This window comes from Anguilla anguilla, chromosome 6, assembly GCF_013347855.1.
Source record: "Anguilla anguilla isolate fAngAng1 chromosome 6, fAngAng1.pri, whole genome shotgun sequence".
NCBI classification, from domain to species: domain Eukaryota; kingdom Metazoa; phylum Chordata; class Actinopteri; order Anguilliformes; family Anguillidae; genus Anguilla; species Anguilla anguilla.
This window is the reverse complement of record NC_049206.1, coordinates 15790720-15802674: the sequence shown is the minus strand read 5'-3', so window position 1 is coordinate 15802674 and position 11955 is coordinate 15790720. Positions and strand designations below refer to the sequence as shown.

The 11955-nt window shown below is 40.7% G+C and overlaps 1 protein-coding gene across 1 annotated transcript; it reads right to left on the bottom strand.

Moving 5' to 3' along the window:
* Window positions 1-6460: 6460 nt before the first annotated feature.
* On the bottom strand, window positions 6461-10911 carry LOC118230634 (leptin receptor gene-related protein). The gene is made up of 4 exons (XM_035423806.1): window positions 10770-10911; window positions 8922-8997; window positions 8655-8841; window positions 6461-8202 (listed from the first exon to the last, which is right to left on the bottom strand). Exons 1-4 carry the CDS (start codon window positions 10783-10785, stop codon window positions 8086-8088), a joined length of 396 nt encoding a protein of 131 aa, XP_035279697.1. The 5' UTR covers window positions 10786-10911; the 3' UTR covers window positions 6461-8085.
* Window positions 10912-11955: the final 1044 nt, after the last annotated feature.

The window sequence follows — 11955 nt, the reverse complement described above, 5'->3', positions numbered from 1 at the left end:
GGACCACCGTTTGACCTCTGCAATATGTATTTGTCCCTATCATTAAATCAATGAAAGGTATAAATTAATTATTTAATGCACCCGGCCACGGTCAAACAGTGTAAAATGTACAAATTGATCAAAGTGTGCCAGTGGCTGCCAGTCCTGTGGACCAATGCATAATTGGTGAAACCGTCACCCTGGGAGGAGACATTTATCAGTCTTCACAGGGTCTTTCATGAGACAAATATCATGCATGACCTCTACAGGACTGCCAAAGGACTGTGGGCTGAAGTTAAAGAGACAGGTGGGAACAATCAGTCCCATGAGCAAAGTAATTAATGTTCAGATGCTTCAGTAAATATCCAGCTGTGTAAATGCAGGCAGTTAAAACACAGCGCAAGTCTTTGGATAAAAGGAAGCAGTGGTGAAATAAAGTAGGGGTTGTAATGAACCAAGCACAAAAAAACCAACATTAGCAAGTTATACAGTGTCTGAAAGGGACAGCTTCATAGATATCACATATGTGCACAACCAATCTAGAATGTCCAGCTCTACTGCTTTTTGTTTTGGTCCTATGGTTTGAAACCAGGAGACCTGGCTCGGGGTCCCCCTTTGTGTCATTCCCCGCCCAATTGCCCCCCCTGTCTCCCCCACAGCCTCCCCCCCATCTACCCACTCCAGCAGGGCAGCCCATATAAATGTATCAGCTGCGATCAAGGGCTAAACAAAGCAGTCCTTCACTTGGGAGAGTGGGAGCAGTGGAGACATGAGGATGGTGGATAACACAATCAGCTGGGGGGAGTGGGTGTGTTCAGCGATGCGCTCAACGATGCGCTCAGCTCAAGGATGACATCATCCTTACACAAAACCATCACCACACTGGAGCACAGCGATGACATCACCCTCAGCCACAGCAGCCTGGTACTCAAGGGACAGGTCCCGTGACATGCTTATGAAATATTCATGAGGGCTTTTCCTTCTCCCTGCATCACGTCACCGGTATATTTGTATTGATGAGGGAAGCCATGATTCACATGCAAAGCAGCACTTCTGAGACCCCTATGATAACCTATACAAGGCTAAGATACGCTTTGGTTCTCTGGGGTTATACATCAGGGGCTGAGATGAACTAAACTTACAGATCCTCTACAAGGACTGAAAGGACAGCTGCAATCCTTCAACCATCTCTACTACAAAATGTCATGTTGCGTTGTAGTTTAAATTGTGAACTTAACTGTGTAGTTTTAGGGAGCTAGGAAACAGGTTACATGTTAGTGGTTGGCACCCCGGCAATACAGACAAAGTATTGCTCGAAGCTTTGACATCATTTAGTAACCCTTGTCTTGCTGGGGCAATATAGCTCAGGAGGTAAGACCGATTGTCTGGCAGTCGGAGGGTTGCTGGTTCAAACCCTGCCCTGGGCATGTCGAAGTGTCCTTGAGCAAAACCCCTAACTGCTCTGGCGAATGAGAGGCATCAATTGTAAAGTGCTTTGGATAAAAGCGCTATATAAATGCAGTCCATTTACCATTTTGCTGGGTTTATGGTCTAAATAACTCTACATTCAAGCAAAATGCACTGCATTCCAGAAATATTTTATATTGCCAGCTAAGAAATTTCTGCTGTTGCTGTTCTGTATTTGAGTCCCAGTTCTTGCCTGTATCAAAATATCATCTTTTGAACAATAATTTCAAGATTATTAAAATTTCACCACTCCCCCCAATGAAAGATCCAACTGAGGTTTAAAGAGATCTACCACACCATGACAAGGCCAGTGAAGTGACAACAAATAGTTGTCACGAATACCAGCCATCTCCTCTGGAACTGAGCTCTCCTTGCAGAGAGGGAGCTTGCTGAAAAAGAAAATATCCTCTTCTATCCTTTTCTCCCTCTTCTCCTTCCGATGCATCTCACAAAGCAGTGAAAAGGTCAAATTGCACATTTAACTTAAATTAACAAAATTAAGGGGTGTCATCCAGCAGGTTATTCAGCCATTATGTTCCTACATCTCCCCAACCCAGACTTCCCTGGTTGGTCCCACAGACACATTAGGTGAGGAAATTGACATGCTTCTAAATGATGAGGCAGAAAGAAGCTGAGCACGCACAGCTATTGGTGGACCGGTGTACTAGCACAACGGTCATAAAGGGGCACATGTTCATTCCTATTTTTTTGTTTCTCAGACTGGAGGTAGCAAACACAACTTGAGGGTTTTCTATTGTTTTTCTCAAGAAAATACCCCATGTTGACCACAAATCGCGTTACATAACATATCTGCATTTTGGCATATAATTCTAGGAGACTGTCCAATCTTTAGACAGAACCGTTTGGCTCACCTAATAAAAGTAACAATAAAGGCATTAAATGTTGTGTATCAAAGATTACTTTTTTTCCTCCAATAGACAATAAGCACACTTGTCATGAGATGCAGACCTGCTGAAACTATAAAGTAGAAAAAAGTAGCACAATCTCCAAAAATATAAATTTTTTCGTATTTCATTAATTACAAGGTGATGAAACAGAGCATGCCAAGAAATTCCTATGTCATGGCATAATTACTGAAGACACCACACCTCCAAACACAAAGGCCAATCTGCATAATGGAAAAAATGAAAACCAAGCTGCACAAGGAAGTTTCAGGCAGGGGAAAAAGCTGTTTGCAACGGGGAAAAAACCCACTTACTGGCATTTTAAGTCTGCCTGGCACCAAATTTTAATTAGTGTGCATGATTAAATCGAGCTTCACTGTGAAACACTGGCCCATCCCCTCCCATGCAAAGCATATCTGTTCTATAAAAGCTTTGTATTCAAAATTATGTATTTATTGTTGCTGAGGCTGTATTGCATGATCAGTATGTAAAATCTTCGCTTTATAACTGGCAGTTGGGAGAACAGGAAATTTTGAGACCGATGTTATTTGGTCGACCCACATGACTACAATGGTAGTTAATTTCTCTTACGTAGAACAAGTACTTTAACAGTGTAGTGTACCAAGCTGAGGCACTTAATGCAGTGATGTATCCTGGGGTCCGAATCAGTTCCTGGCTGCCAGTGGTGACTGGGGCTGGGAATCCTGCAGGCCATTACGTAAATGGCTGACAACACCATGCAAGGACGGAGAGATACATTTGGCAGGGCAGCCCCCTGCCTCATTGCTTAAAGGGACAGTTTTCTTTCTGGGGTTTCAGGACATTATTTCAGTTTTAGAGCACATGTAAGACAGTTTGCCTCCGTAATGAAATATATTTTGGATACTGACTCATAGCATTGCAGCAGAAGCTGCTTTTAAATTACCTGAAGCCCATTCTCTTGCTTTAAACCACAAATCCAACGATGCCCCTAAAGCTGCTACCAAGCAGTTAGTCAGAAACTTATCCAAGTATGTAAAGTATATACAGTACATATAATTTTTAAAAGACTGCACATAAAAAGTGATGGGGCCAATCGAAAACATACACACTGAAACCGAAATAAAATCACTCCAGAAAGTGAACTACCCTTTACTGAATCCTCTGGTCGATCCAGCGCCTGTGGCCTGCCAGTCCCAGCTGCGTATCATCCTCCAGCACTGTGGCTGTGCAGCTGAGCTGGTGGACTGTGGAGTGAAAGATTGCTGGATACTGCAACATTTACTCACAACCAAAAGAAACACTGCATGTGAAAACACCAGAAAACTGCAACGTCAGAGAGGGACATGATGACTTTAAGATCAATTTCCTCCTGGAACAGGATTCCTTGTGCACTGCTCTGGATTGATCAGATAAAAGGCCACTGAATTTGCACAGGCGATACCTTTTTCTCCAGGTATCAAGATCACATTTTTTCCTTGTGCGTGTGAGTATGTGTATGTGTGTGTGTGTGTGTGTGTGTGTGTGAGCCAACACACACACGCATAAAAAAAGACAGGCAGGGTTTGTACAGCGACCGGCGATGGCCTCTGCGACCTGGCTATGTGTGCATGCCGCTGCAAGGAGCTTGCAGGAATGACTGTGAACACATTTAATTGAGCATTCCAAATCGGGAGAATTAATAAATAAATGAACAAGAAAGAGATAGAGTAATAAAGGAAATCCCTACACAGAGAAACAGCTCTGTACTCAATCTATGTTCCGTCATATTGCTCATATACATACAATGATTCCTGACGTTTTTTCATTGCTATGGTATTGTGTGGGTTTAGGCAGAACATTTTCTTCACAGTGTGTTAAGGACAAAAATTCCCACCTAGCTTGAAAAATATGGTTTGGAAGTACTGTGTAGGCAGTTTTAAATTATAGCAATGAAACACAAGCCATTCAACATGACACTTAAGAATAATTCATTTAAAATTATACTAAAAATGGACAGAAACAATTTTTTTCCTTTCCTTTGGCCTGGAACCCTTTCTGTTCTTGCTGGTGTATTTCGTGTGAATGCCTGCACCGTGCGGTTGTATTTTCAAATAACAATAAAATGTAATTTTGGACGGAATGTATAAAGCACCTAATCTAAAGGTGCTTCACAGTAGGGAAGCTCAGCCGAAATATCACTATTTCAGAGCACCTACTACAGGCCAGAAAGTGAGATGCAGTGGTCCATGTCCTGGGTTAGGTAAAGGTAATTCTAAACCTGAGGCTGTTCATTTACTTGTATTTCTTAGGCCTGCACATACATACACAATGCATTGTTTTTATAGTAGGCCAAATCTGTGTGGTGGCTGTTTACAGCAGTAGATGAATAGTCCTCTTCTGAATGTTCCTGGGCCTTCTGAGTGCTTTTAAATATGCTTCCTTGCATGAAGCCAGACTGGAACTTTTAAAATATAATTCTGCTAAAAAAAAAATGAAACATTGATATGGACTCAGAAAGTGAGTGCCATTAACTGGAAAAAAGAATAAAATTCTGAGATAATGGCACAAACTGGAAATGACGCCTGTGCGTCTGTTCTTCATCTTGAATAGTCTCACTATACTTGTTCCTAACAAAAACAGAGGTCTGCCACAGCAGCAATGGGCTTTCATAAGTATTCCACTGCACACAGCCAAGGTGGAGCGTGAGGGACAGTTTATTCTAGGGAGTTTTTAATACCTCCAATATGCATCTAAAAAATTACAAATATATACCACCAATACCTCCTATACATCTTTATATTAATATCTCCAATTTTTTTCATTTCTGTAGCAATAGGAACAAACTGTTATACAGGAGATCTTGAAATGCTTTAGATGTCAGAGCAAAGCATTGTGACATTAGCAAGGCTATAATCTTCCATTGAAACAGTCAGGTGAGATTTATGACATTCTTGTGTTGGTTCCAAGGTTGTGAGTGAACAAAACTGCTCCTTCACATACAGCAGGAAAGGCCACAATCTCCAATCCCAACAGAAATTAGGCCCAAAACCACACGATTCCTACTCCTGATTTTTAAAAATGAGAAATCCTAAAGCAGTAAGGCACCTATTGAGATAACACGCTGTAATATTAAACAATAAAGCGGATATGTGATGAGCTGATGTTTCTGAAAGAACAACAGCAGCTGCCCCACCTGGGATTCCTTTACAGCACAGAAGAAACAACCCCTGAAAACACCGCCAATGGTGATGACAAATGGAGGAAGTTCCAGTCCCAAAAATACCCATTTCTTTCTTAAGAGCCTCTGTACATAACCCTCTTCCTGCACCTAAATAAACAGGAAAGTATGATGCACTGTACTGGGCACCCTACTAGTCCACTCAGTGTTTTTCAGGTACTGAAATTAGACTAATTTATATTTCACAACATATTCAGACACTTTCTCCCCAAATTATAAATCTTCTGTGTGAGAATTAGGGAAATTTGATGATTTAGACGTTTTCAGACATAAATTGGCAGTAAAAAGACAAAAGCATCTAGTTATAGCACATACTCTATCCAGGATGCAACTTATATCAAACTAAATCATATTAAAATGTACTTTGAAAGAAATAAACTGAGCCATAAATACAGACGAGAAAAGAAGTAAAAGATGTAAACTGAGTTCCTGTGTTATTTTCCACTAAAACAACCTTTCCAAGTTACAACCTCCAAAGCAAATCTTCAAACGTATCTTATCTTCATCGAGTGAAAACTGTGATTCTTCTTCATCTTCATTCATCTTCAAAAAAAAACAATTTCAAGTTCATTCACATGTTTTCGAAAGGAGCGCAGGACAATTCCCCCTACTTTCATATTTTTTGCTTTATTCAGACAGGGAGAAAACAGATAGAGAGAGTAGCAGATAGAGAAGAGACCACTGCTGAGAAGGTGCAATGGTGAATCGAACACCTGCCCATGCCAGGGAAGGGGGGGGGATTCGCAAATGACTTGAGGACTGGCACTATGCACTATGCACTGTCACATGTCTCACCAAGCCACACATAATGCGATAGAAAGAGCTGCCCTCGATTCAAAATGTGAGCAGTGATCGTCAGATTTGATGTCATAACTGCCTCCAGAACATTTTAAACAAGACTTCGCTTCAGCATTTTGTAACAGTGCTTTAATCAATGAAGGATACAGAGTGCAACAGATCAATGTTTAGTGTTAAATTCACCAATAAATTGTGTCTTTCTATAAAATGTTGACTTGCGTCAACTACAAAGACAAAGTAAAACTTTGGTCAGTATGGCATGTCAGGTGCAAAGCTTTCCCTAGCAGGATCATACAGATGGATGAGGAAAGGTGCACAGAGAAATGGTATATCAAAAGTTCAGTACTATATTCAAAAGTACCGACTGTAAAAACAAATTAACATCAGTTGTTTTCCAAAGAAAGCTTTCCCTCAGTGTCTGAATACGCACAACAGGATCAGAGATTAATGGCTAAATACAAAAAGCACTTCATTATCACCAATGTGTCACTGTACTTTACAAAGACAAAAAAGAAAAAAAAACAACAAAAAAAACAGAAACACAGAATATACATTCCTTTTATGTAAAACGCCATTCCACCAAACATTCCATCTATATCGGGGTTGATAATCCAAATGTAAACTTATAAAATAAAACCTAAGTTTAGAGGACCGAAAACAACACCATACCTTGTTTATAAATTTAAATTCCCCAAGCCGTCAAATAAATACAACCAGTAACTAATGAATATGAGTATGTAGGTTGGTAAGATTTTATGAAAAAGTAATATGCTATAATAAAGTCTAAAATATAAGAAATGTATATCTTACTGTAAAAGATACTATATATGCGTGGACCTATTATTGTCTCTTGCAAGTATGTATGTGAAATAATCTACATAAATACACATATATGTAAAATATGTAGCCAAATTAGATTCAGTAATATAAAATAATACACCATGCACAAATGAACTGTATATTACACTGACGTAGAATTCTATTTTCTTAAAGTTACTGGTGTTTTTACTATGCTTTTACATACATACAAAATATATCTACCTTTGTATTTTAGATTTGATATATTACTTCTTATAGACACATACTTTTTCATAGGGAGTTGGAGACTACATGTTCCATCGTGTTGAACTCTTAAATTCCTTCATGTTGTTTCCAATGTTTGGTACTTCTATAGTTTTAACGGGCACTACTTCCAACTTATTTCTTAATAACGACTGCCATACTCAACCATAAAGCACACCGCTAAAATTCTATGTACCTTCACAGGGAACCTCTGTATCTTCCAGCAGAAAAACTGGACTACAAAATAAAGAATAGTTTTTTAAAGCAGTGGCATGGATAATATATTAAAAAGTCAGTACGTCTGACTGTCCCTCATATAGTCAAAACTGCAATTTTCAATCTGCATGGCAGAAACAGGAAATGGTGGGAGTGGGAGAATAAGAGACAAAGTGTGACTACTTTTGGTGATTCCGCGTCGTGTTCGGTAATGTCGCGCAGTGGGGCAGGGTTAAATAAGTGGGGAACAGAATAAGCGTGGACAGTCTGTTCCTGTCCTTTCTCTTTCCCTTTTCAGACACACCTCCACCCGCCTACCTAGCTCCTCACTGATCAATATTGACGTGGCCATGCTTTGGTTAGTAGTGAAATCGCGTTGAATGGCTTTGTGTTTCCGTGGAGCCGCGCTTCCTCCCACAGCCCTCCGGGGGGGTCCCCACCCCCCCACCCCCCACCCCGCTACCACTGTTCCCAGCTGAAGTCGTCTCCGCCGCCGAACACCAGGAAGAAGCCGAGGATGGTGAGGTAGATGACGGTGTTTCCCGCCATCACCAGGCCACAGGCCCCCCACTTGATCTGCCAGAACGAACAAAGCCAAGTCAGGGCCAGATCCAGGGCTCAAAACTCACCCGTCCCTCCCCACCTGAGACTCCCCCCACCCCCTCTGAATCTAGCTAGTCTGCCCGCACCATCTCTGAGACGAAGGCTTTTCTACTCCTCCAGAAAAACACATGTCTTTTGGTGCTCTGTAACATTCTAAACGACTGTATAACGCACAACAAGAAATGAGCATTTTGGTTGATTTAGCGGCATGGTACACATTAACCTCTAATGTTACGTTGCGCAGTGTGGTTAAGAACTATTTGCATTTGCTTACCAATATGTCATTTCTCAAAAGACCGAAAACATTCTCCCCAAACCATTTCCTGTGGGTTGCATTTACATCTGCAGAAGGCCTAAAGGTATCTCAATGTAAGGCTGCACAGGCCCCCGTTTGGCAAAGACGTAATTGGGGAGGCGTCACTCACCACAGAAGCGCGGGCAAGGACGATCGGCAGCCCGAACGTGGACACCACGATGCCCGTGGTGAAGAAGTACGCCAGCTCCCGACAGGCGTTGCTGGCCGCGTCCGTGTCATCGCTCAACCGTTTGGCAATGAAGTGGGGGATGGGGGACACGATGTAGAACATCAGGACAAAAAGCGGCCAGTAAATCCTGCAAAGAGGGGACGGACAGAGATTATCATCTGGGATTTTGGCGAGCCTTGGGATTAGACAGGAAGCAGGTGTACATACCCATACTGTTCCAGTGCACAGCCAAGTAAAAGGAAGGTCAGGCCAATGGCTCCGCTGAAGGACAGACCAACCAGAGCTGGAACAAAGAGCGCCATCATGAATACCCCAATGGCAAGCAGATAATCAATTCGACAAAAAACCAATAACACCCAATAAATTAATAACAGTACTAAAATCGGCAATAACATGCTTTGGAGTTCTGAACCAGAAAAGAAAAGGGAAAAGTATCCCAGTAGCAGAAACATTAGCCCCACTTGTTATACCAGTGGTAACCAACCCTGTTCCTGGAGATCGACCGTCCGATGGGTTTTCACTCTGACCCTAACAAAGGACAGCTCATACAAGAGCTAGAGATATTGTTTGAGTAGACTGCTAATTATTCGAGTCAAGTGTGAAAAAGTAGGTTTGATATGAAAACCTTTGATATGAAGATCTACAAATCTCTAGGAACAGGGTGGGTTACCACAGTGTTAGACAGTTTACACGTGCTGAACAGTTGCTGCCCCCTAGTGGAGATAACTTATTTAACACAATGCTACAAGGAATGCCTGAGGTTTAAGGATGCAAATAATTTGGAGAAAAACAATAAACATCACAATAAACTTCACAGATCAGAGGATTTTACAATCTGCCTTCAAGGTGTTTAAGTTTCATAAATCATAAAAAGTTACGTTACTTTAAAGTAGCATATGGTGCACATCACAAAACTTTAAAAATTTAAATTCAATTTAATTTTCTCACATTTAGATTCTATTTTGAGGATTTTATTTATTGCATTATTATTATTATTAGTAGTAGTAGTAGTAGTAGTAGTATTTAAGGAATTTAAAAGGTTCACATACACCAGTTTCAGTGCTGGGGTTATTAAATTTCAGCAAAAATTATTACAATGATCATTACAATAATGATGGTTTTGCCTCAGACATCAAATCAACTTCGAAGCCTAGTGCCCGTAGTGACGTACAGCCTGAGCACACGGGGCAAACCGTCATTAATGAAGTTACGACTTTCCAGCACTAATTATACAGTTTGGTTGGGTGATTCCCTAACAGTTAAGTCAATCCAGTTTGACTAGTCTATGTTAAAAAGCCCTCCTGGGAGGATCTTCTCACCTGGTGGATTACGTAACTGTACAAAAACTTTGACCGACAGACAATGCCCTCGTTTCAACACTGATAATGAAGTAAGTAACTTACAGGCCTGAGATTTCCGTTTTACTGTACAGTCACGTTTTTAATTCTTCGTTCTTTCGCATGTTGACTTTACATCTGCTGCTGTGCTCAGACCTAGCTAGCCAAACAACCCAGTCAAGATATGTTTTCATGTGAAATGATTTTCATGCGAGTTGGCACTTTGCAACCGTCTGAAGACCGACGTAATACTAAACCGAGGCTTTCACCCTGGGATTGATTTCACATATGAGCATTGCCATTGATGTGGTAGATCCATTTTTACGAGTTTCAGTGAAGGTTTCCATCTTTGCCAACACCAAGAAAAGTGGTAAACGTTTGATAAAATCTACTTGAGTAAACTTTTCGATTTAAACCATTAATGTTACGTGAAATATACATTGTCTGTTTATACTGCTGATATGTGATCAGTGGGAAATCTTGAGACTTAAACTGAAAATTACGACACAATAAATTTCATATTTATCTCAGTAAACGAAGAGATTGGCTTGCTTGTAAAAAACAAAAACAAAGCGAATACATCCCGTGCTTTGTAGCCTAGCTACCACTGTAGCTATCAATAGCAAATATTTTCCAATCGCTCATTTTACTGTACACACTTCTAGACTTAAACACTTCTAACATCGACAGTTACAGACAGTGAAGTGAAAGTAACTACCTTTAATCCCCGCCATCTTCTTGAGATTTCAGTTGCTTGCAGTTTTTCTCCCTTTTGTTTTGAGACTTTTTTTTTTTTTTTTTTGACTCAGTTGCTTCCTACTTCCCTGTTGCTTGATCAGTGACGTTCTTAAAGGAACCGACGCCCTGGCTCACTCGAACTCATTGGCCTAGATCACCATAGCAGAGCCCCGATCTACAACCGCACACGAGTAATTTGTTTCTCCTGAATGTCACTCCATAGTCTGGATGCATTGAAACATATATTGGTTTCAAATAATAATAAATAAAAAAATTGTGCATAAAACAGGTTAATCAGAACATTGCATTTTCAATATATTTTTATAATGTAGGATATAATAGAAGCTGTCTGAAAAATAAAATCCCATGTGCCAATTAGAACAAAGTTTATTACCTCGCCAAGGAGCTTATGTATTGACGCCAGTCCACGTCAGTCCGTCCATGAGGCATATCTGGAAAAGTACAAGCATTACTCCAGCATCACCATCAGGCCAAACTTTCAAATTGTGATTGACATATCTCCACAAGTTATGGCCAGATTGCCATTAAATTTGCCTTACACATTCATGGTCCGAAGAGGAAGAACCCTACTTATTTTGGTAACCCTATGACCTTTCCTCTAGTGCCTCCATCAGGCCAAACACATCTTGAAAAGTAATGACTGGATTGTAAAGACCAGGGCTGTCCAGCCCTGTTACTGGAGATATACCATCCTGGTTGGTTTTTTTTTTTCGACCCCGGTGTGCTTTTTTACAGAATGCTAGATTTCCAGGAACAGGGTTGGGCAGCCCTGGTCTACCTTTTAAACTAAAAGATACAAGACAAGACAACTGCAGATGAAGGCTAGCTAAATGAGTATGACAACCAAGAAAGCAATTGTGAGGATGAAAGGAAAGAAACAATCAATTAGAGCTATTGCAGAATGTTTGTGTATTCCAAAGTTAACACTATGGCCCCCAAAAGAAGAAACTAACTACTTGAGGACTTAAGAAACACCAGTGACCAGGCCATCCAGGGAAGACATCAGAAAGTCATAACAGGATGATTATAAGTGCAGTGAAAAAAATAGTCAGCTTCAGTAAATGCTAATGACCTCATTATATTGGGTGTGAATGAAGAGAGGGGCGGCTCTGGACCCTCAATATACTACTTCATCCGTCAAGCAT